At 41.6% G+C, this 26,261-nt stretch overlaps 2 protein-coding genes across 8 annotated transcripts in view; both read right to left on the bottom strand.

Moving 5' to 3' along the window:
- The window catches only part of cldn35 (claudin 35), a 242,449-nt gene that overhangs the window by 2,026 nt on the left and 214,162 nt on the right, over window positions 1–26,261 (bottom strand). The window lies entirely within an intron of this gene.
- Window positions 1,972–26,159, bottom strand: ago4 (argonaute RISC component 4). 7 transcript variants are annotated; one of them, XM_054606399.1, is made up of 19 exons: window positions 25,970–26,159; window positions 19,429–19,600; window positions 19,028–19,148; window positions 17,847–18,028; window positions 16,657–16,793; window positions 15,600–15,734; window positions 14,685–14,772; window positions 14,314–14,461; window positions 14,005–14,124; window positions 13,447–13,575; window positions 10,755–10,888; window positions 9,226–9,410; window positions 8,965–9,124; window positions 8,369–8,540; window positions 8,015–8,158; window positions 7,567–7,701; window positions 7,357–7,458; window positions 6,379–6,578; window positions 1,972–6,128 (listed from the first exon to the last, which is right to left on the bottom strand). In XM_054606399.1, the coding sequence occupies exons 1-19, from the start codon at window positions 25,986–25,988 to the stop codon at window positions 6,020–6,022; spliced, it is 2,592 nt and encodes an 863-aa protein (XP_054462374.1). In that variant the 5' UTR covers window positions 25,989–26,159; the 3' UTR covers window positions 1,972–6,019. The 7 variants fall into 7 exon arrangements, with proteins under 7 accessions (XP_054462374.1, XP_054462373.1, XP_054462371.1 ...); XM_054606398.1 differs by having other exon boundaries at window positions 8,015–8,182; XM_054606396.1 differs by having other exon boundaries at window positions 8,015–8,182; window positions 10,755–10,903.

Here is a 26,261-nt window from a genome sequence, read left to right on the forward strand (position 1 = left end):
GCGCTGTCCGTAGGTGGATCAGTTAACACAAAGACAACATGGGGGGGGGCTCTACAATGGGGATTAGACACTTTGTATTGCTTTGACCGCACAAACTGGCATGTGTTTTAAAGGAGCTTTCACAAAAAATTACCTTTCACTTACTCTTGTTTTGTCTGCAATGAAAGGGAGAAACTGTTTCACTAAAGGGGGCATAGTTTTTTGTTTTGTCTCATAACGACTGAAATGCTGAGAAGCCACAGGTTAAAAAAAAAAAAAAAAAAAATTCTATTGTTGTCATAAGGACAAAGGAAATAACAAAACCCTGCATTCTAACAGGTGACTGTGCTTTAATCTAGTTTGTTTGGGTTCATTTCAGTAAATTTCACAAAATTGTGGCTGAAACAGCAACTGACTGGTCTATATCAGTTATTGCATAACAACTAGAGGAGTAAAAAAAAAGACTACTACAGCCACTAGACTGTGGCTGTAACAGAAGGATCTGACAGCCCCTCTTTTGTCTTCATATTCTGAAATGTCCCTTCTACCCGAGAGCTCTCTCGCTCCACCTGCATTACACTGAACCTCGGTGTGCCGATGAATTAAATATCACGGCATCAAGATCCGAGGTTCGGGTTTCCTTTCTTCTGTAGCCTCCACTCTCCTTGGTAACGGTGGTCATGACAACCAGCCAGGACACAGGAAACAGGAGAACAGAGGGGATGATACACAAAAAGGGAAGCAGAGGAAGGTGACACATACCAATGATGGCCGTCGAGTGTGAATGGATGAACAGACACTTCATTTAATGCCATGCAGCCTTATATTCATAAGAATACATTATCATCACCACGGGGGTAATGCAGTTAGGTTTAATGACATTTTACATACAACAATATTGTAATTATTGTAAATTCCTTGGAATTCTCTTGTTCCAAAGAGGCCGTACCAGCTGACTGCATGACCTCTTTCACCTGAGGCACCAGGAGAGGGGGGAGGGGACAAAAAAAATACACTTCTTAAATGTTTTTTGAAAATAATAGAACAGAAGATCCGCCACAGTTGTTCCCAACATCAGTACAATTCATATTGATCATAAATACAACTATGTTAAAAACATACACACTCTCTTTGTGGTCCATTGCTCCTCTATTTCACTGAACCTCAGCTTCCCTTTGTCACTGCTTCTCTTACATTTCCATCGATACTAAGTAGGGATCTTACACTTTATCAGCCCGAGACATCTGTGTGTAAGTGCACTTATGGTAATGAACCAATAAGAAGAGGGGTGCCCCGTGGCCCTTTGTTCCATGTTGTCCTCTCTCCCCCCCTTTTCAGTCCATTTCTATACATCTCTTTGTTATAAAAGGCAACAAAAAAAAAGCATGGTGTAATAAAAAATAAAAATGTAAGTGGATCATTTGAATACTTTGTAAATTCAGTGGACTTTTGTTACAGACTGACAACACACTAAAGACATTTATTATTAAAGGAATACAGAGCAGCCTATTCCTTCATTTGTTTAGCCCAGGTACTGGCAGCTTCATTAATTACAATTTTTGCATTTTACATGTCTAGATAAGGCCTCGAGTGACAGTATATCCAATATACAAGTGTTCTAGTTGAGTATAGCCCACAGATCCTCAGGTCCCTTCATTAACTCAGTGTAAAGAGAAGGATGAATTCTTAACCGCTCTTGATGTGGGCCAAGTTAAAAAGGAAGTTCAGCATGACTGCATCTATGTTTGTAAACATGGACAGAACGCAGGTCTATAAAGACAATAAGAGAGCTTAATGCCTCGTTCAGCTGATCTAAGATGACCATCAAGGTGAAGGAATGGATAGATCATTAATGTTTTACTGTTCTCAGTAATCGTGTGATCCTGTTTACCGTCCCTGGTGAAGAAGGCCATCTAGTGACAGGACACATGCACACAGAGACCTTGGTGTCAATTGTTCAATAAGGACATACAATGACGAGAACACACCGGCTACGTTATAGGCATAAAATACCAATTTATTACTTTGCACATTAACACAAGAATTCCCTGCAGGCTAAAAAAAAATTAAAAAAAATAAAAGAAAGAAAGAATTTGAACATGTCACAAAATAGCAATAACAGCGAGTGAATGGCTCTCTGTTTGGGGGGCGGAGCAAGAACATGCCCCGCCCCCCATAACCGGTCAGAAAGGGTTCCGTTCATTCACAGAATTGGAATGTTCCAATTCTATGATTCTATTGCTGTCAGACACTTCAGAGACCACTAGCAGAAAACAAAAAAAATTGAACAGAGCAGAGCTATAACAAACCCCCCCCAAAAAAACGAACCAAAGAGGGAAAACAAAAGAAATATATGAACATACACAATACACAATGTCAAATTACAAATCCGTTAAGATATAACAATATATCAAAGTGAGAGGAATTTTAAAATAATTCATGCTCTCTCTATCGGGGCACAGAAAGAATTATGGATCGATTTTTTTAAAAAGGTTAAAAAGAGGTAATACTGCTCCCTTGATGCCATGGGGACCCCCTTCACAAAGAGGAAGTGCATTTGTGAGGGGTCAGCAGAGTTGCCATGGGTACGGGAGAGCTCCCCCCCACCAAGAGGCGTGGCCAAAGGTACAAACCAGGAACGAGGAGACAAAATGGATACTCGCTGCGATAACCTGGCAAAGAGGAGAGGGGGTTCGGTCTTTAACGGCCCGCGTTTGAAGAAAGTACCTCGTTTGAATTTGGACACGACGCAAAGAGCCGACCCCACCTCGCCTCAGAGAAGAGCTTGTACCTCCCAAATCACTGACATTTGTGTAGGAATCTTTAAAATGCATCTTAAGAGAGACTTGACAAATATTGCTAGCCTAAAACAGTCCCACTAAATTGATAAACATTTACCCCCCAGAAAAAAAAAAAGCGTTTATATTTTCTCTTTCTCATAATAAATATGATTCCCAAAAAGTTTTTTTTTTTTTTTTCTTTTTTAAAAAAGGACAATACTCTGGCATGCAGGCGAGCAAAGTCTACATTTTGTTACTTTAAAGAAAATTGTCTAAAGCCTACGTAACTATTCCACCAAATGCACATTCCCACTGATTGATACAAGCAAATAAGACAAAGAAAAAAATATAAAGAAAAAAATAAAGTACAGATACACAATAGTGAGAGACCAACAACCACAATGAGTAGAATTATAGCTTTGTTTTTCCACATTTGAAAACTACAACTGGGTAAATATTGCTTTGCAATGTCATGTTACAAACAAAAGGGAGTGATCATTTATCTGACTGGAGTTTATGATCAAATATTTTCGTGAGTTTAAAAAGTCAAATCATTCTCCGTCTTAAGATGCCACATGAATGTTGGATCACAGCCCACTTGGCTTGGTGAATCTAGTGCACGTTTTTAAAAACTGATCCGCCCCCTTTCAACAAAGACTAAAACTTATTGCATGCCATGCCTGGACAACACCCTCCCAATCCACCCCCGCCCCCCGACTCGTCCTTCCTCATTTCCTGCTCCTGTCCGCCGCCAACGCCCACGCCTTCAACAGGCCGGCGCTCAAACTCATTCATAGTAAACCTGCTGCTTTACGGGTGGTTTATTACAAAAGGGTTTCCATGAGCTGTCCCCTCCTGATGAGGCGTGCACGTCGACTGTTTCTCCAAAACTCTTCACCCGACCGCAACTGAAGGGGGGCACAACTGGTGCAACCGTCGCCACAGCACATCGTCGATGCCGCCACGGTTTCCATGGTGACCGTTCGCACAAGGGAGGGGGAAGGTCCATGGGCAGTGCTTATGCTTATTGTCAATTCATTTAATCCAGTGTTAAAAATGCATAAAAATATGAAACAAACACCGTCAAATAGCAGAGACCTTAAGGTGGGTATACTTCAAATACACACAGAGTAATAGAAACCATTTTTAAAAAGTCTAAAAATTCAAACTCATTGCCTATCGCAAACCATTTTTTTAAACAAATCCCTTAATCTAGGTTCATTCTGATTACAATCCCTGATTGTCTCCATCTCTCTGATCAAAACCAACCGATACCAGCTAAGTGATACGCTACATTTCACTCGCATCGAAAACCCTACAGAGGAAGCGTGAATTCATCCATCCTGGGGCCTACTTCTTCTCACCGTTAGCCAGAATGCTACAAAATAATTTCCAAACCCAAAGCTCTACGCCCTAACCTGCAGCTCAACAACGATGTCTATTCCTGAAGTCGCACTAGTAACTATATCACTGGCTCTGCCGCCGACCATAAAATTTCATCACGATAGTAACAACATTGACAACGATAACGACAACAACAACATCCATGGTAAACTACTTATTCTAAACAGCTTCTTTTTTTTTTTTTTTTTTGAAGATAACCACAAAACATCTTATATTAAACTTTTACAAATCTGCTTTGTTGATTCGTATGTATAAATGCATAAAGGTAAGAGAGATTGAGAGTGCCCTCTGTTGCTTGCCTAGCGTCCCGGGTCAGTGCAATGAATTGGCCAATATTAGCAAAGGAGACCTCAAAAAACTACGTTGGTTTCCGGCCCTTGATACTACTTCTACAACCAAAAAAAGAAATAAAAGAAAAAAGAAAAAAAGCAATGTCCAGCAGTGTCATCATATAATCTTTCAGATAATCAGGTCCAAAGAAAAATAAGATCCTGCTCTTCACACAGACAGCAAGGCTGATAAAGACCATACTCTGTGTTTAATGCCTTCAGCCATTCAACAGGTCCCAATGCTGAGCCAGTCCCAGGCCAGACCACGGTCACCACTGCTACACAGTCAGACCTGACTTCACTTGCTAATGAAATTAATTTAGTTGCCTTTTTCTGGGATCCAATGATGTTTTGAGGCACAAAAGGAGCATTTGGCTCCCAAATGTGCAAATCCCCAACCATTAAAAAAATGTAACTCAAAGCATTTCAATTAACAAGTGACCCAGGGCCGCTACAAAAACCCACACCTGCCTCTATGAGGCCTGTTTAAGTCATATGTCTCAAAGTTGCTCTATAGATGTAAATATATGCTTATATGTACTGTATGTGTGAATATAAAAACAACAAATCTGAGGCATTTACAGCAGTTATCGCCTTGATTTCCCTTTACAATTCAGTGGCCTGCCATGAAACACACACACGCACACACACACGCACACACAAACAAACACACACTCATACAGCAGTACATGTATATACAGAGATGCGCACGCACACGTTCAGACATGCGTATATTGTTCGCTAAGATGGGAGGAAAACAGTAATGGGCATGGACACCCAGGTCACCTCGCTTGTTAAAGACCGTAAAGGAGAAAAAGGTTAAAACACACGCTCATAAAAAGGAAAAAAATATATATCATTCTCAAAAAGGTCGACTCCCCTCCATCTCTTCATGTAGAGTTCCCACCAGACCACCCAATAAACCCAAGACCTTGTGACAGATTTTGCCCAAAGGGGCTTTGAGGTAAAAGTAGATAAGAGTCCTGCTTAGCTGGGAGAGCTTAAGAGCTGCGCTGACTGACACACATTGTGCCAGTCCACTCCCTTGCTCAGTGTATCTTACAAACACAAGAGTGCAGACATTCACATAGAAAAAACAAAAACAAACTCAAAAAATAATGGCTCAACTTGTAGTAGGTGTGTGTATGGTTTGTTTTTGTTTTTTCGTGTTTTTTTTAAATAATTTTTCTCCTTTTGTGCATTGGAAACCCCTCGGGGGTTTGCAGTGCTGGATTGCTGGTTTGAGAGGCGGCTCGATTGGGAACGCTGGTTGGTGATTGTTCCTTGAAATAAAAATAAAAAACCTGCTGGACATTTTGAGACACAGCAGGTCCCCCCCCCTTGTCCGAGAGCCGCTTTGGTGCAGATTCAGAAAATGTAGAGTGATTGTGAAGAGAAAGAGACAAAACTACAAAGACAGAGAGAAAGATGTGGGAGAAGAAGAGAGAGACTGGCAAATAATAGATTAAGAAGACAGAAGAAGAAGAAAGGGAATCCGCGGGTGGACTGGCTGACATGCTCGCTAGCTCAGGCGAAGTACATGGTGTGCTGGGTATCATAGTGGATCTGAACTGCCTTGGCCAACGCCTGGGGGTCCCGGCCGTTACTCTGGCCCGACACGTGGCTTCCTTCAGCACTGCAAGACAGAGAGAGGCAGAGTTTAGTTTGACTGTCAGGAATGAAATCACGTCACAAAAATGCAGGAGACGGAGGGCACAGCGATGAAAGCAAGAATCAGGAGAGGTGTTATGGTAGGTCAGAGGTCCAATCTCTATCCAACAAACGCATCCAAACTGGAAAACATTATAATAATAATAAAATAAAAACACTATCCCATTGAAATGTCCTTCTAGAACACGACCCACAGATATTGACGGTTTCCTCACCTGTCATGGTCTTTGTCCACCAGGTGATAGCGGGCTCGGAAAGCCACTAGCCTGGCATAGTAGGCCGGTGCTGGGATGGAGACGGAGCGCGTGCAGCGGACATAGGTGTGGCACAGCTGGTAGGTGAGGAGCTGCAGTTCATCGGCAGTGAAACAGTTGTCGTCCCACAGGACGTGGTAGTGAGACGGACGACTGGTTCCCTGAGGGAGGACGTAACATGGTACATGTCAATACTGATTATTTCATCTAGTTTGATGAAGTGCCCTTTATTTACTTGGTGGCACAAAAAAAAAAAAAAAAAAAAAGAATAGTTTCATTTGGTCCCAACTGCAGATCTTGTCAGATAAAGTACATGAACTTTCTTTTTCTTTTATTTTTTAAATTCACCCTTCGGACTAACACACCATCTAAATACACTGCTTCTGGCCCACTCTATACTTGCTCACTTATTGGCTTAACTGACAAACCAATTTGTTCTATTTGTATACAGAAATTCTTTAAAGAAATAATAATAGGTGAGCTAAGACAGAGCAGTTTTCCTGACAAATTGAAGCGCAGGAAGCAAATGTTGTAATATGCACAAACCACTGGAAGGGTCTGTCTGCTGCCACATTTTACAGCCATCTTTGGAATTTATAGGGAACTAGTGTCTCATACTGAAGAGATTTGTGGGAAGTGTGTCACTTTAATTATGAGCCAAACCTTCTGATGGTTCGAAGACTCATCCAAATCAGGCCAATTATTGTCTTTAAGCATCATTACCGTGTTAACCACAGGAAAAAAAAAATATTGCTGTACCCTTGAAGACAATTTGCACTGAAATAATAATCGGCTTTAACCACAATTTATAATTTCCTTGTGTGCATGTGCCAAATCCATCCACCATTTCCAAACTGCAAAATTGACTTGGAGAACTGGAGTGAGCTGGACAGCTTTTTTTTTGTGAAAACCTCAACTATGAACTGGTGTGACCCTTACCTGGATCCCAGCATGGCTGCACAGGTAGAAGTCGAACTCGGACGGGTGTGTGATGGTGCTGTCCACCGTGGTGCCTGCTGGGACGTTACCACTCTTCCCCACCTGCAGCAGACGACCAGTCAGATTACAGTCAAGACTCGCACAATACAGCGTTGCACAATAGAACGCAATTAAATACCAAACATCTTAGAAGGGTGAACTCCTACTGACCCGCTCAGCTTTGTCAGAGCAGAAGAGACGAGTGTGGTGACGTTTCTGAACTACAATGTAGGTAATGCCCGGCCTGTAATCCTCCTCCAGACTGATACAGGCCTTCCTGATGGCTATCAGCTCCGGCCACGCCACCTGAATATACAAACAAAAGACACACACAAACTTGAGAGGTATCCTTTGCAACGCGTTGGCTTGATATACTACTATTGCATATCATTTTCAGATAAAACTGTATTTGTGCTAAGGGAAACTGCTGTGCAGCAGTTGCAATTCAAAGTGAAATGTGTGAAAATATAAAGGGTGCAATATAAAAGTCTAAGACAACAATAAGGTGCAAATCCAAAGTACATACAGATTTTGACAGCCTCCTCTCAAAATGAATCATAGTTGCCATTCCTGCCTAGTAGGTCACCCTTGGGACTCGCAAACACCTCAAAGCTCTCACCTGTTTCATTTGTCCCTCAGACACACCGCCACGATAATAGATGATTCGTGTGGGCTTGAAGCGAGTGGACTTGTAGAACTGGATGAGCAGCTCTCGCACCATATTGGTTAAATCTTGGATTACCTCCTGGCTGAAGAGCTGCTCCTGATTGGGTGGAGGAGTAGGGCACTGTTAACAAAAACTTAGAGTAAACTTCAGATCAAAGGTGAACAACTGAAAATGGAAATATTTACATTCATTGTTAGTAACAGCATTATAAATTCAGACCAGATCGTGCCAAAGTGATGCATTTTAAAGGAACGATGAAAATCAAAATGTCCCTTTCTCTAATAAGTGCACACACAGTGTTGTTACCTGGGATATGTCCTGTCTAGACGTCTGGACTCGCACCGTGGCGCAGTATCGGCTGGGGTGGCCGTCCATGCTGCCCACCACCGCTGCGATGGACGGCTTCTTCCCATCACCTGCTGGAGGATGTGTGACGTCTGCACCCAGGAAGATGACGGGCTGCTGGAACACAGAGGGCCTGAACCAAGAACAGGACATAAAAGTTATTGTTATCTTGGACATTTATATTTCCCCTCTGCCCGCTTTTTATTGCAACTGCTGAATAGCAATTTCCCTCGGGATAAATAAAAGGTTTATCTCGCCTCGTCTTATATAAGAAAAGAGAAGGGACTTTGTGTTACAGGCCTGTACACCCTATTTCTTAGCACTGTTCTTGGTTTAGAAATACAATATGAGGAAAATTATGAGAAAAAAGATTTAAATATCATTATACAAAGAAAAAACAACTGAATTTGATTCTCAGAATCTAAGCTCCACACAAAAATATTAATAAAAGATGCTGTATATTATTAACACTTTGATTGCTCTTCACTACAGGATTAACAGAATACATGCATTCAGAAAGAATCTGAACCGTCAATAACATTCAAATCCATGCCGACCTCTGATGAGGCACCAGGACGTTGTTGATGCCTCCCAGCTTGGCGTTTATCTTGAGGCACAGGTTGGAGAGGGTCTGAGGGGACGTCTTCACTACATTCTTCACCTGCACACACTGGGTTGCCATGCCAAGGAGAGTGTCACCCACCCGCTTCACCTCAGCTGTGGACAAATACGGAGATAACCAAGATAAATATCACAAAAATGCTGTTTAAAACCTGCCTAATTTGCTGTAGAGTAATTGTCATTTGTCAATTTCTTACCATAGACTGGCGTTTTGCCGGGCAGGATGACCACAATCAGCTGCAGACCTACATAAGACATCTTGAGGTGTTTGAACATGGGCTCCACACTGTCGGCTCCTTGGGCGTATTTACAGAAACATGGCTGGCCTTGAATGGGCATCCCAGCATCCTTGGAGATCTTTCGCAGCTGGTCAGTGAAGCTCCTATTTGAAAAGGATTGAACACTCATCAGATGTCATCAGTGGCAGGGAGAAAGACATTTATTATATGTATGCAAGACCATTGTAACTGCAGGTTGTAATTAAGACTAAGAGTCTACCACACATGCAGCTTTGAGAGGCTGTACTTCAGCTGTGAGCTAAATGCGCAAATCAGCAAGCAAACATGTTTACAGTGCTAACATATCCTTTGGCTGGTGTCATGTTGACCATGGTCACAATCTTGTTTTAGTGTTTGCATGCTAACCAGCACTAAACACAAAGTACAGATGAGGCTGATGATGATACTAAAGTGATAGTCGGTCATAAACTCAAGTAATGGATAAATTCAAAATATGGCCGAATGGTGGTGCTGATGGAAAGTTAAGGGTTCAACAAGGTTATTACTAATCATTCTGAGGGGAAAACTTTATGTCATGACAATCAGTGCAAAGGTTTTTTCGTTCAAAACCACAAATATAAACCTTATGGTGTCGCTACAGGAAAAGTCAGAGGCTCACATAAGTCATTAGAATACATCATCTGTCAACGAGGAATGTTTGTACAGAGATATGTGCCAATCCATCCAATAGTTGTTGAAAATATTTAAGTCTGGACCAAAGTGGTGGACCAACAGACATTTCAATCCATAGTGCGGTGCAGGGATGACATTTTTGTAGGTCAACCAGTAAGTTAGCATCACACTGGTTCCCTCAAGAAAAAGGCAAAAAGGATTTTTTCATTGGATTTTTGTAGAAAATAGGCTTTGTGGCAAAGACACGTTACTGATACTTTGACGATGTTAAGCATGATCATGTTCACAAATGAACACCACTTTTAGGATTTTTGCAGCGTTAATGCAATTGCCAGAAGTTAAAAGCTATAGTTAGGCTATAAATAAACTATGCCCCAGTCGCATAAGTGAGAGTGTACACAAGTCTGTAAAGGCAGACAAGATGGCGTGATTAAGTTGATTAGTCTCATTAAGCCACTTGCTGGCAACAGCCTCTTTTAAGATACTTAAAATCTTCAAGATTTCGCTTTGAAATTTGAGAGGGTTGTTTACTGATACATTTTATATCTTCGATAAAATCATTAACGACTCCTAAGCTTGTGTTAACCACATACCTTATTTCAGGCATCTAATCAAAAACCCATTAATAAACAAAAACATTGACTTGGAGAATATGGAACTGTGAGTGCTAAAAACGCTGACTCATTACCGGGTTTTAGGACTCATTCCTGCACCACTCTATAGTGCCATGCTGCATGCTTGGCCCTTCTCGTGTACATTTCTGGGAAAGATCTCATTATGAAAAGCCGCAAACAACATCACAACAGTTGACTCACTTGAGCAGGTCCTCTCGACACTGTTTCTGTGGGGCGAAGCAGGCCACGGCCCAGACCTTGATCTCGATGCCGGCGTAGAACTGCTTCCCCCTCATGTCCCACACGCCCTGGTTGGGCGTGGCCACGGTTTTATTCTGCGGAGAGAGTCCCTGTCTTCTTAGTCAACCCCCCGGTTGGATGAGCCAATACAGACGATACTACAGCCCTACGCACACTTTGATGCACATATCATATACAGACAAACCTAAAGCAATAATCTGTGCATGACATACACAGTCTATTCATAGCATCGCAAGACTTATTTCGCAGACATAAATGTTAATTTATTTATTCCACATAAATGTCATGGTTTTATAACTTCCTGTCATGAACAGCGAACAAGAGTATTGTATCTTCTAGAAGACACGTCATTAGGTGAGTGCTCCTACTTCGAGAGGTTGTGAATACAAACTCAAAGGGCAGTGGCTTTCCATTAAGTTAACAAGATTTGCCAAAGGCCATTAAGAGTTTTTATTCTACAAAACAAGCGACCACAATGAACTACCTGAGTGTGGTGTGCCAGAAAAAGTTAAGAGCATCTCCGTCTCATTACAAGATTGTCTCAAATATATTAAACATAGACACAGGATTGAAACTAACTAATAAATGATTACGGGTTGTTTTCAATAATATCAAAACTCCATCACAGTGAATGTTACACAGGAAATAGACTGCTGCTTCTCCCATCTCACATGTTGTACATACAGTCCCTTCAGGTAGTGTTCATTTTGTGAATACTTTGATACAACTGTGTGTCCAACCATGCCATTTTATAATGAATTTGTGTTCATTTCATTCATCACAAGTGATCACGGAAATGGGAAAAGCTTTCAGTCTACATTTAAGGGCATTTCTCTGGAAGCCGATTAGACTCGATATCCCAGCAGGCAAGTCTCCAAGCCTTTCAGAAAGAGAGTGTTGTAATAGGATCTTGGGTAAATTAACCAACGTATAGTTCAGGCAGCCAATAGTGGGATTTAAGCTTGGCACTGGAATATAAGAGCAACAATCTGCTGTAATTCTGTGAAAAAACAATTGTAGATTTAGCAGAGAGTATAAAAGGGAAAAGCTGGCCCATACACTGAACCAATTTCCCCATAGGGATCCATAAAGTTTCATCTTGTCTTAGAGGAATCATTGAACGCTGCCTCTGAATGGGTTGTTGTATTCCAGCACCTTTAGTATTTATATGAATCTTTTCATTTTCAGATGGGAATAAAAGTCAAACGGGCTTTAAAAAGTAAATCTTTCAGACAGGTTTTACTATAATGCTGGGTGGCTACGAGTCTTATCGTCCTCCTGTTCGCAGCACATCCATTCATCCCCCCTTACACAAAATCCTTGAATCTCAAGTCAGCCTCTCTCTCTCTCTCTCTTATCAGTCAAAAGGTGTGTCCAGATAAAAATGCAGATTTATGTTTTCTGTTGACAAGTTGAATGCAGATTCTGATTTGAGATTCAGTGGGGGAATCTCAGCAGTCTGCGGTCACTTACTACTCATCTCCATTCCTTCACTTACAGATTATTGTCAATAAAAAACAAAGCCTCTATCTATTGCACATGCAGCGCAATAGCTACATACTTAGAAACTGTCAGTGAAGGGAAAGAGTATTTAAAAGAGGTGCACTTAACAGACTGCAGAGATGCACCACAGGAGTGTAACACAGGGCAAGTTCCAGGTCTGCCTATAATTAAGTTGAATGCTGTTATCGCGTCACCACCTGAATTAATAAACTGTAAAGAGAGTTGCATAATACAGTAGGCGCTGGTTTCGAGGGTGTTTTTTCCATAGAATCTGTATTCCCAATTGAAGCGTTCCTTTTAATGGCTACCTCAATTTAACACATTGAAAAAAAATGAGGAAGAAATCCTGTTTCTCCATCTGTTTGGCATAGTGGACAGCTCTCCAAATACTACAAATCAATGAGCATCAGCCGCCGTTGCCATGGAGAAGAAGCAATCAGAGGAGCAAATCAGGGATGTAGTGATAATAAAATCTGCACAAATTAACTCACTGGCTCAATTTTTGATGAATTACGCTACAACACTGTAATCTTAAACTTTTGCTGGCCATTAGCTTCACACATAACAGAAACTCTGGGTCTGTGATTGGATGTTTCTTACAGAAATGCACCTTGGGAGTCGTTAACTTCACACCTCATGTTCATAAGTACACATACTTGTACGTGCAACTTTTTAGAAAGTAGCAACAAATCTTCTAACAGAGTAGTTCATCTTTTGTACTGATGATTCAACTCAGGGAAATGTGATGACTGTCCAAGCAGTAGAGGTGATCTATGGAGAAAATATCTTCAGTAACCAGGGGTGCCTACGAAAGCCTCTCCCCTTTTGCACATTTGTGTTTTTACTCAATAGTAAGGTCATTTTTAATTTTTAATTAAGTATTTCAATATTCATCCATCTCAAATTTGCTCGGAAATCCACTGTTCAATAAATCATCAAAAATAAAACATCATAAATTCCTTCACCCTTCCAGTAAGTGACCTCTGCAAACCTGGATCTCCCCCCTCCATTTTCCCAGCATTCACTCTGATGCCCCCCACCCTGTTCGACCTGTCATGCTTGCAACCCCAGAGTGCAGCCCCCGTCCAGTACTCACCCTGCCACAGTCCCGCCCTGTGTCTGTACTCACCCGGCCCCCATACTGCAGCATGGGCGCTGGGAGCACACGCCCTGTCACTTCTGTCATGTCATTGTGTACCACAATGCCAAACTCCTTCAGGTAAGGATCCGGGCCCCCGACCATGCTGTTACTTTTGACCTGAGGAAACAAGGAGAACGTTAAGGAGACGAATTGGACCAGGGTTGCTGGAGAAGTGAAAATAAAAAAAGAGCAAAAAAAGGTTATTCGGCCACTTTCTTCGTTCATGGATGCGTTTATGCCGCAGTTACATGACAAGTCGCCTCATTTGTGAAAAAAGTTAATAACGTTGCTCACTCTGAAGTTACAAGCAAAAAACTCAGTTTTCTCCGTCTACAGAGTTTCTGATCTTCACCCTGGCCAGAGTTTTACAAAAGCTCCATTTTAAGTGACCCAAAACCGGGTCGGGGTGTAAACGAAGAACAAAACACTTTGAAAAAAATACCTGTGTGTGTGTGTGGACTAGGCATGAGCTCACATGGGTGTCTAGAACTTAAACAACTACAAGTCCTGAAAGAAAAATCAAGCAAATGTCCTTTGAGCACTCACCAGTCGGCTGATCTCTTCCTGTCTGTCGGGGGCTGAGCGGGCTGTAGCTTTGATCATGGTGGACGTCTGGTTGTCTGTCAGCTTCTTGATACAGCGCTGGCCTGCTACTATGTTACAGACCTACCGAGCAGGAAGAAACATTTCAGATGAGTACAAGAGCAAATACAAGGATCCTAGGTTTTAAGTCAAATTAAAATAGATCAGATGGGAGGGACCACAGCAGGAAACTAAAAAGGGAGAATGTTACCAAACCCTCAACTAAAATAATGAGATTTCATATTTCAAACATCAAAACAGGCTCCTTCTCACCTCCAGGGGAAGGTAGGTGTGCTTCTGTTCCTGCCCCACTTGCAGGCAGGGTAAATGTGGATATTTGAGCTGCAGATTGTACTTCTGCTTGAAATACTGTGCTACTGTGCACTCCATGGCTTGGCCGTTCTCAAGTTGTAAGGGGAACCTGTGAATAAATGGAAAATGTGAATGAAGCACACAGAAAGTCCACATGAGAATATAAAACAAAAACACAAAACAGGATTCATTCATTCATTGTATCTTTACAGGGTTCATTGTATGTTTACAAGATCTTACAATGTTATGACTACTTAGTTGATTTTAGTACACTGCAGTGTTGCCATTGCTGACATATGACGGTGAACAAGCTGACAAGTGTAGACACTTACGTCTGGTGGCTGGCAGGTCTGCGTGTCACGTTGCACACACGGTACTTCCTCTTCATTTGACCACAGTGTGTTACCTCAACTTTCAACCCTGTTTAAAAACATATAAGAAACAACGTTCAGAGGCAGTGCCTACTTTCGAATTTCAAATATGACGAGATCTTTAAATTTAGCACGTTGGAATCGTACTCTCATGTTCCTCTACTGAAGTTTTCAGGCCACGATAAAGACAAATGCTGACATGGCAGTCAATTGTGGTCAGAGTGTTTCAGCTCTCTGCAGCTTCCCTATACACATTTGTCACGACTCGGTCCAAAACAGAAAGCTTACATGAGTCTACCGTAGAAAATATGCAGCTGAAATTCCACACTATCTAAAAAAAATCCCATTTTTCCTGCAAGTTTATTTTGTGGTTCTTTTTGTATTTACAATGACAAGAGTGAAGACAAAGAGAAACTGGAGTTGCTTGGAATAGCTGTATTTTCTTACATTCAAAAAATATCGGAGAGTTATATATAAAATCTGTATTCAGGAGACCCGTTCTTAGTACTATTGTGAATCTCATGGACATATTTTCTTATTTCTGAAACGCGATCCTATGTCACCCTGAGGCTAAGAACAAGTGAGCAGCATTGGTGTAGGCTTAGTGGTGTGTGTGTGTGTGTGTGTGTGTGTGTGTGTAGCATGATTATATGTGAGTGGGTGCAGCTTCTTTAGTTCTTGCACTGTGCATAAAAACAAACATGCATGTGCCCTGCAGGCCAGCACCTATCTGTAATCTCTGCATGGAAATATCTGATACACAGTGAGTCACAGTAGGTATGCATGTCTGTTAACATTGGCCCCTTTTGTCCTTGTTGGTAATATCGGGATAGATAGAGATGTGTATGCGTGTGTGCCCTGGTATTGAGTGCTTACCTCTTATTTCCTTGGTGAATTTGACGCGCTGCGAGTCAGTCAGTGGTTTGGTTTGTTCGTTGATGTTCTGTATATCTAGCACCTCACACATGAACTCAATCACAGGCTGAGCACGGTAGAAAGCTGTGGCTGACACTGAGGGTTAGAACAGATATGTATACAGTATTCAGCAAATCAGTCCAACGAATCAATAATTGCAAGCACGCCTGGATTTGGTACATCACATGTAGAGTCTGGTCAAACTGTGGAACTGGAGAGTAACAAAGGGAGCTGTAAAGCACATTCATGCAGCCATAATGGATGTCCTGATCTCATTCACAGCGCTAAATTTCTCTGCTCAAAAGAACAAGTCTCCTTAATGTTACAGAGTGGATACAAACAAACCATCTATCTAGTGGGCAAACCATCTCAGCCCAGTAATCAAGTACTTTAAATGAAGAGTAAGTCCCTGTATTATAGAGTAATACAGTTTGTGTTTTAGGTCTCAGTGGGGGACATCTCACCTACTTTCTTCACCTTTAATAGATATAGGAACTGGTTTTAGTGCCAAAATGTCTTGTGAAATAATGAGTTTTACAATTTTAACTGACTAAACGGTTGCCAACAACCCAAAGTTTAAAAAAAATATATATATATATGCAAGGGGATGCATTGTTTACAATGGAATACAATCCCAGAAGTTCAATTTGAGTAATAGAGGAGTTTCAAGGCAGTAAGGCTGTATGTAACGATTACGTCAGCAGAGATGACATTTTCTACCAAGTTTCCATAATGGCAGTTTTTAGTGGTCTATTGTAAAGTCAACTGTTACAGTCCAGGCATAGGAGGAAACAGTAGCTGATGGTGGAAGTGAAACTAAAATTTGGTTGGTTTTCCACACAGTGAATTTGTGCATACAAATACATTTAGTCTTGCTGGGTAGCATAAGAACATCATAACATTCAGTCAGTTAACACCCACATCAAATATCAGCCCCATACAGAATGCTTCTGAATGAATGTATTCAAAGCACATTTTAAATCACAGGTGAAGGCAACTAGTTCCACTCAAATCTTACCGTCGATGTTGAGCATCATGTTCCACATGGCAGGACGGACGGACTGATGGAAACCAAACCACACCTCCCTGCCTCCACCCAGAGGATGATAATAGCCCTCCGGAGGGGAGAAAAACGAACGCCCCACAGGAGTATACCTGAGCACACAAAGACATAGAAGCTGAATAACAGACCCAAACCAATCAACAGAGTCAAACAAGTAGGCTTGTCTTGACCACCCATAATAGATCATCAATAGATAGACCCAATTAATCAAATGTTCACAAGATTAAGTTTCAAATTTGTATTACGGGAAATATTTTGGCTAAAAAGTAAGACACATACATGAAATATAGCAAGAACTCAAAAATACTTTTTGGTTTCTGAATGAGATTAGACAGTGAAAGAAGTGGAGAACCATTTAAGAGACACATTGTATGTTTGCAAGAGGTTTGCAAATAAACAAAAAGAGGTATAAATAAAGTGGAGGGAAATGTGCCTTTAAAGCTGGTAGGTAATGGGCAGTTCATTTTTGGCATCATGGGGCAGAAAAATCCATAATAACCTTTCAAAATATTGTAATTCAAGCGGTCAGATAGAAGACTTCTGCACCTACTCCTGGCTTTAGAAAATCTAGCCCTTGACGTGATTCTCTGGCCAATCACAGGTCATTTCAGAGTGTTCCTCCTGGCTGTTCTACAAACCCTGATGTGGGTGCACGCCCCTTCAAATGACAAAAGTCTAGTTCCTATCCTGCAGGTATAGTTGCTATTCTGCCTGCACTGCAAAGCTATGCAAAAAAATGAAGATGACCTTATCAAAATGAGAGTCTGACAATATTGGCAAAGTGTTGCAGAGATGGAGGGAAAATGTTGTTAAAGTTTAGTCTTCTGCTAGGCAGAAAACAGGACAGTAATTATCATAGAATTGTTGCTATATGACGGCATCTGGATGACGACCAGGATTGGGATGATGTATGTATGAAACGAATGACTTGTATAAGTACAGGTTACTGTTTGAAGTACGACGTTTAAAAGAATGAACCTTTAGTGTTCGGGAATTTTAATATGATTTGAGCACAAAGACACACAGCAGCAGGAAATTAAGTAATACAGACGAATAAAAGATGAAAAGCAATAACTCTGTCAGCAGATTTGAAAGAGACGAGGGTGGTGTGTTTGTGAGGAGGCAGAGGTGGTGAGTGTCGGTACCTCATGGAAGGCAGGTGCCGCGTGATGACATCCAGAGCCTGAACCGAATCTTCTGGGACCTCGTTAAGGTGACCCGACAGGGCTTCCAGCAGCATCTGAAGACTGACCACAGACACCCACTGCAAAGACACCTTGAACGTCTGATCTTTCCCCTCGCCAGGCAGAGTCACCTCCAGATCCACCTAGACATGGAGAGAGGGGGAGGGGGGTGGATGAGGACACAGAGGGAGTGGAAGAGGACAAAGGGGGAGGAAGAAACAAAAGATAAGCGGAGGGAAATGGATTGAAGAACAGGTGACGGGAGAGATAAAAGGCAATAAAACACCAGAGGGCAAAGTAGGTTGAAATACAGAGCACAACACGCATTAAATTGGTTGGTCTTTCAAAGGACTAATCAGCATTAAAACCTTACATCAGACAAAACAGTCCGCAGGTGTAAGCCAGAAGCCAAGAAGTGGAATAAATGTCGTTAAATCCAGTGTAAATTTGGTTTAAGGAGGAGAAAAGTGAAAGTATTCCCAACCATTTGCTTTTAAGAATACATTTAAAGTTTTCCACACATGCATATTATTATAAACAATAATATCCCCCTAACTTGACACATTCAAAACAGATATTAGTATTGATCTCTGTATTCATGATTGAATATTATTGTTTGAAGGTAAACTTTTCTTCTTCTTCTTAGGGAAAGCAGACCAAATTAAAACAACATTATTTATCATTAACAAACATTAGCATCATTCGCAAACTGTCCAATGACATTCTTATCAAAGCCATTTTTTAAATCACACATCACCACTTTATTTAACTCGACTTCAATGGAGGAAAAACAATACATTTAAAAAAAAACAAGACTAGGTTGAAATAAACAGAACAGGTAAGGAATTGTAAGAGCATTCAGAAGCCTGGGGCTCTATCATCCATTAGAGGTCCTAGTTCATCAGTACGGGTCTCACATTCCTGATCTAGACCTTCCAGACTGATCCAGCTGGCATCCTTCCACTAACAGAACCACAAACACTAATTACAGTAAAGCATTTACATCCCCGCCACCTCGCACCGTAATACGAACAAATCATTGGGCTTACTTTCTTAAATTGAAACAAATTCTCCCTTAAAGACGCACAAATGAATGTTTGTACAAGCTGATGACACGAGGTTCAAGTGTTTGAAATACCAACCCTATCTCTCCCAATTGGCAGTGGATGTGCTGTGTACATGTTCCTCTTCCCGTCGTAGCCAGGCTGTCGGTCTCCAAAGATCTGCATCTTGAAGTGCCGCACCATGGTGTCCACCACTTCCCTAGAAGACAGGGACAAAAGCGGGTTGAGACAAAAACACAGGCGTACCAGTAACTTATTTCTGGTGACTTCATTGCAATAAAACAAAATACTTCCTTTTACCAATTTAACTATTTATTATCATCTAAAACTTGTTGTCCCAAGGAGACAATTTTCTCCTCGGGCATTCCGAGTTTATGAAAGCTACAGATGCAAATGGCATCTCAAAATGATCAACATCTTAGACGACACTTCCCCTTCCCCATGTGCATTCACTGATCAAACCTGTTGTGAGGATTTACCTGTTGACCCTCCGAGGCCGTTTCTCAGGCTTGATGTCGATATCATAGTGATAGACATCAATCTTGGGAATCTGCACCTGGAAGTGGTTGGCAAGGAGCCGGATGGGTTTCCCCACCGTGCCGAGGCCGGGACGCCGCGGAGGCTGAAACAGAGAGGGAGGGGCGGGCGGGCCTGGAGAGAGCAGAGAGGAAAGTGACTGTGATTAACCACCATCTTAGAGACCAGGAAGAATAGTTATTACTTCAGTGATAACCAATGGGGATCCTAAGTGAAGTTATTGACATGCGAGTCACTACTTTGCATAAGAATATCAATAACTTTCTTAATTCTAAAATGTTGAATTCCTGCAACGTTGGTCGGTGTCCTCCTCTCAGTGAGGGTTTTAAACTACCCGCCTCTTGAAAGAAATGCATGGATTCCTCGCCACAAAAGAACCCAACTTCAGATAAACCATGTTTGGCATTTATTTTGAATATGAACAAAGGTGGCGACAGTGACAGTGTGTGCGCTTATCTTTGCATTAAATGTCAGATTTCAGAGATGAATGTGGGCGGTGTAACGCCGAGCTTGTTGCAAACTATCTCATCAGTGACACCTGCTTGAATGCACCGAAATGGCCTCGGCACACATACGCAGATTGATTGATCCGTAACTATGGCCCCTGACCTACATGGGTCAACAAGGGGCTGGCGAAAACAATGACCTCCAATTATCCTTCGGCCCGCCCCCAGCTCCACCCAGACACACAGGGCACCCACCCCTCACGCAGAAACAAAGACCGAGCTCCTCTCAGACAGACAGCAGCGGGGCCATATGGAGGGGTGCCACGCAGAGGGTCTGGGATTACCGTTACACACAGTGCACGCCACACACATGCATCTCACTCACATACACATTACATGCAGTATGTGCACGTGCTTTACACAGGTGTGCAGCCTGGGAGTCTTGCATTGTTGCGTAAAAAGCTGCAGGCAATAGAGGAACATATAGTCTTAAATGGTTTAAGACCGCAGGCTTCATCTTAGTGAACCTGATAATGACACCGCTATCTCACACATCAACACCACTTATTCACATTTAAGTTGATGGAAGATGTAACAGTGACGCCTGCTGTATCTGTCACAATCTTAATGGATCTGTTTATTTGGCTGGCCATGCATCACTCTGTACCAGCACTGAAAGCATTCTCAAAATATATATATACACAAACAATATTAAAATAACATTGTGTTGGTGGTATTGAAGGAGGTTGGAGGAGACTGCTTAAAGCTTTTGTTAACTGACAGCTAAGGGACTGCGGGGGTCCTCCTGAACTCCATGCACCCACACGCTCCAGTTAGCAAGTGAAGCGCGAGAGCATGGACAATCGGGACCCTCCCCATCGCTTCCTGAAAACACGCTTCCTAACGTGCCCTCATCTAGCCTGGGCCCCAATTCACCTCCCTGCTCCCCACTACCCGAACCCCTCCATCTCCATCGCACTAAACAAAACCATTAGCTTGATTATATACTATGCTATCATTCAGCTTTTCCGCATCTTCATTATGCTCGTGATACAGTCTCCAACGAGAAGCTATTTGTTGCACGGCTGTTTTTCTTTGTCACGACTTGGATTCAAACCATCTGATGATTCACTCTACTTTGTCCTGCTGGCCTCGTTACCGATGGCAACAAAAGGCATACCAAGTGCTCCTATACACATTATGTATCAAAAGCACACTAAGGCATTCCAAGTGCATTGTAATTCAATATAAGCGCATTCCTTTTTGCCTCCATTTTGGTTCAAGTGTTCTCAAGAAGGCTTTAAAAGCAGAAAAACATGTCCATGGTTTAAGGTACATGGGGGTCGACAAAGTAACTTGAATAAAATGCAGTTGTATACAACACCACATCCGCAAAGTATGACCACAAAAAATTTACCTCAGAGTTAAGTCAAAACTTCTTTGACACAAGTTGAGCTTTCACAGAGCTACTGCATATTGCAGGACTGCTGTACTCAAGGTTTCTGAGGGAGGTCAAGGCCTTTTAATACCATATAGAATGCAATTTAACATCCATTTCAAATTTCATTTTCATTACCCATTAATCTGACATGTTGGATTAATTCTTCAGGCTATAAAATGTCAGAAAATACCTCAAAAACAACTTAAATGACTAGCCATTTATTAAAAATATTCTGAAGATTGACTAATATATTAAATGCATATACATTACAGTATCATCCAAATTATGAAAGTACAACGAAAAGCCAGTAGGGATGATATGGCATCGAATTATGTAATAGGGCAACCAAATTAGTAACAAAAACTAATTTATTCTCTTCTACGGCCTTTGTTTAAAAAGGATCCAACATTAAATGCCATTGAAGACTTTAAGACCGGCAGATACCCGGTGTATTGAATTATATGACATTGTACTTTGGTTTTCTCTGCTCATTGGGTGTATGTAAAGGCAATACAGAAAGGGTTTTACTCTGGTGCTGAGCAGCGCAGTGAGTTTGATGTCTTCCTCTTCCACCAAAACCAGAGATGTACCTATATTTAGCCTCCTCAGCTGCCACACTACCACACTTAGATAGGAGTGTGTCTCAACATGAAATGCCTGGACTCATCCTTCCTCCACAACTAGTTTACTAACCACAGCAAACACCACGAACTGAGGGTTTTGCTGTAACTAACAATTATTTAAATTTCTTGATTAGTGGATTGATTGTTCAGATATAAAATGTTGGTTAAAATGTCCTTGAGCCCAAATTAATGTCTTCAAATTTCTTGTTTGTCTGAGCCAACAGTCCAAAAGCCATATATTCTGTGCACTATCACATATGACGAAAAAAAGATTTCAGATGTTCATCTGTTTCGCCTTAAAAATAATAATGACTGAAATGATTGGTTTGATAATCAAAACTGTTGCAGATTATTTTTCCGCACTCAACTGGTGGAAAAATAAAGGTTTTGTTTCAGCTCTAAATTTGTTTCTAGCATAATTTCAACTGATTGGGTTTTCCGTTTTTCTTTATTCAGCACCGTCTCAGATCAGTTTAGGAGCACAAACAAAATGAAACAAGTGAAAGACAATGGATACAAAAACAAGCAGCTGATAAAACCGAAACAGCACACAGTAGAAAAGATAATAAATGTTTGCTGCAATTTAGGATTGTTGTTTCATGATTAACTGTTTGGTCTATGAAAAATCAAAATAGATGAGAAGGTGAAACCAGAGAATGTTTGTCATTTTCTCACTATTTTTGCTCTATCCAATAGCCATCAAAGTATCAACTGATATTTTTAGCTCTAACTAAATGACATCAATACAAAACTCCAGAAGCAAAAGCAACCAAGCATGGGTAAGTTGTATGCAAATAGGGAACTAGAGTTAAGCTTGGGGTAAACGTTGGACTACATTCATGCAACTGAGGATATTTTAGTCATGTGGGGGAAGATGGACACAGGCAAGCAGACATTAAAAATTCACCAACAGCTTCTAATATGAGAGAAAAAAAAAAGAAAAAGAAAAAAAGATCAGGAGGAAAATCACTTGACCATCCAACATTTTCAGAGTAATTAAATGAATGCTACAAATATGCAGAAGAACATTGCATCCATCTGAAAACACCCCTCTCTCTAGTGATTTCTTTCCTGAATACGCCCCTCTATCTTTGTCACAAGCATATTTTAATAAAAGTGTACATTTTTATGCCAATTATACTTCCCTTTAACAGCCTTGTCATGCATTATTGAAGAGCACTAATTTGATCTGAACAGGTATTTGAATCCTTTTTTGTTTTGTTTGACAGAATTATGTTTATAATTTTCTTAATGGATATCACAAAGAGACCCTTCATTCCAAAGTGGCATTTAGTCATCTACTTAAAAAACTTCAAGCAAACTTCCTGCGTAATTGTATGCCTCTGCTCCAAGTGAGACAGAGCTGCAGCTACTTTGAGTCACAGAGGAAGTGAAATTAGCTTTCCCTGGCGCAGAAAATGACAGTTGCACTGGAGCCAAACAAATATGTCTGCTCGTTCACATGCGTCTTCCAGCACAAACTGACCACCAACATTTTCAAGGGGCAACACAACACGGTACAAAGATTATTGCCTGCCTGTCAATCTACGCTGATCTAACGTTTAAAGAAACATCAGATTGAGTGTGTGGTGTACTCACATTTGATGAGAGAGGGTTTACTACCTGTGCACTGTAGAGCCTAGCAAAGCTATGCATGTCCCTGGTAACCACAGTGTGATCAAGGAGAGAGACAGCTGGGTTTAAGCTAAGCATGAGGATGATGGCTCGGCCTGGTGATGAGTCAGAGACTAACAGCACTGAGCGGGGAGCACGCAGACGCCCACATGTTCAAAATCACCTGGATTATGGTACTACACTGGACTGTGAAAAATCATTCACAGGAAGGAAATACCCACCCAGTGTGGAGAAGTTTAATTCTTAGCTGTTGCTTTAGGAGCAACTGATATTGACTTCCACTAATGAGTTAAGATCCAATCAGTGCAAATGCTGAAATAACCCACATATCTAGTTTATGTGTAATAAATCACGCTGAAATCATCATCAATTGTTCCACCATTTTACCACAAATTGTAGTCATTAATTTCCCTCAAGGCTGTTTTTGCACCCGTCTCTGCATGCAGTGGAGTCGTATGTTTCAGGATAATCTGGAATTTCAAGCTCAAGTTATTCAAATTTCAATTTGAGTGGGGCTCGTTTTGGGCTCAATTCACACCAACATAAAGAATTCCAGCCACACTGAAGCAAATGCTAGAAATGTTTCTGAAGAAATCCCCAACAACTGAACCAGAAGTAGCTCATTTTTTACAATTTAAATTTGCAATGTGAACACTAATTTCTCAAGTGGCACATTCTATGCAATGCTAGATGTTATTGGTAGTTTGTCAATCTGCATTGAAAAAAGAAACTAGGGCATCAGTCTTGAATCAGTTAGCCGGTTGCAGAATTGAAACTGCTCTTGTCAAAGTGTACACAACTTAATACAGTTAGGAAATCTAAGACGCTTAACTTGTTTTGCACATCAGTTGCCTCCTCTGTCTCTCTTCCTCTCTATAAAGATGACATCGGTATTGGACACAGCCCCCACAATGATGTGTCCCTACTTATCATAATTAATGTGAAATAATGTCTGCTGCAGAAAGCCTAAATCCATACTCTCCTTTGCATGGTAAACATTTATCAAATACTAGTCCTCCTTTAGAAATGTAGCTGGCTTGTGGAAATCCTAGAAGTACCAGGTGAATTTAGCAAATGCAACAGCTGCCGTTATCAGAAATGAGAGCTTGATGGCTTGCACTGATTGTGTGTGTCACACACGCACACACATGTGTATGATTGTACAATACTGTTATCGCCATGCCTGCATTCAACATTTATCTAAGCTAATTTCCACCTTTAATAAATGCATCTGGGTCTTAATGACACCACCTTTCTTCAAGAACATGTGAGCAATGTGTGTCAACGATTCAACAAAAATAAACAATTTCTTCACTGAGGCAAAAAAAAAAAATGTCTGCTCTGCGAGCTGCACTCAATGCTTCATGTATGCATAGGCGCATTTCACATACAAAATGAGGAACAGTTTGTCTATGTGTGTGGGGGGGGAGAATGGGAGGTAAACACACATTTTGGCCAATAAAAAAAAGCGTTGTATCGCTGGATGTGCAGGAGTATGGCTGGTTTCTCTTTGCATACTTTGTCATTAGATCACTGCATCGCTGCTGTGTAAGTGCCTTTGTTATCATATAGGAGAATAATATGGAGCTGGCCTGCAGATCTGATCGATAAAAGCGCCATCCATCCCTGCTGTGCTCCAACAGACGCATGGCAAGTGAACCAGTGACAGTCTTGCATAAAACCAGTATACTAACGTTACATGTCACAAAACAAGCTCGTCGGCTCATTTGTCGCCAGTAACATGCGTTTTATTGGCGTTTATTTTCTTTCCCACCCATCGCTGTCATCTTGGACGGAGGGCAGCCCGAAGAGACGCACTGTTCCTGATGGCGATGGTACAAATGTAGATGGTTAAGCAGGACATTTTATGACACAGGTTGGACATTTTGACAAATTTCGACGGTATCGTGTGACCTCGTTGTGGGAATGAGGTCCATTTATGTGGCTAAAGCGAAACATATCGTGAGCAAACAACGTAAACACACCACGACGCGGAAGGAAGGAAGGAAGGTCCTAGTTAAATCCCCACTCACACAATGCCAGCCCCGACACGACGAGCAGTGCGTGCTTCAGATAAATAAAACCGCGCAGACATTTCTGGTTAACCAATTTTAAACACAAACTCTCCTTGTACAGGCACAAAACGTGGCTCCCACTCGGTGTAAATAAAGTCCCACACACATACACACACACGGGCTGGGCCTCGGTTTGTTTTCCCGTCAGAGCTTCGAGGCCTCGCTGCAGCCGCGGCCCCCAGTGATGCGACACTTGTGCACACGCGCCCCACACACGGCTCGCTCTCCCCGCTGCTCGCTCTCTATTTTCTCATATTTCTTACCGGGTCCGAGCGCTTCCATGGCCGTGGCCTCTCTCTCCGTCTCTGTCCCGGCCTGACGGCTCCGTACCGACGCTGAAATTGGGGGCGGTATCGCGAAGCTTAAAGGGGCTAATTTAAGAAAAGGGAATATAGATAGATGCGTGGACGACTGCTGACTGAACTAACTGACCTGAGCTACCGCCGCTGCTGATGGTTCTGGGGATTTGTAAGTGCGCATGCGCTGGTTAGAAGTCGTAGAGCCCGCTGTGCGCATGCGTAATTTGCTGTACCCTATGGCAGATGCGGGATGATA

Source organism: Anoplopoma fimbria, chromosome 10, assembly GCF_027596085.1.
Source record: "Anoplopoma fimbria isolate UVic2021 breed Golden Eagle Sablefish chromosome 10, Afim_UVic_2022, whole genome shotgun sequence".
NCBI lineage: Eukaryota > Metazoa > Chordata > Actinopteri > Perciformes > Anoplopomatidae > Anoplopoma > Anoplopoma fimbria.

What these genes read in the sequence shown, in the direction of transcription:
- ago4 (XM_054606393.1), bottom strand. An exon ending in CGGCCTCGGAGGGTCAACAG is followed by an intron (nt 19,149 to 19,428) that starts GTAAATCCTCAC and finishes CCTGTCTTCTAG; the next exon opens with GGAAGTGGTGGACACCATGG. An exon ending in GCTCTGACAAAGCTGAGCGG is followed by an intron (nt 7,459 to 7,566) that starts GTCAGTAGGAGT and finishes CGTCTGCTGCAG; the next exon opens with GTGGGGAAGAGTGGTAACGT.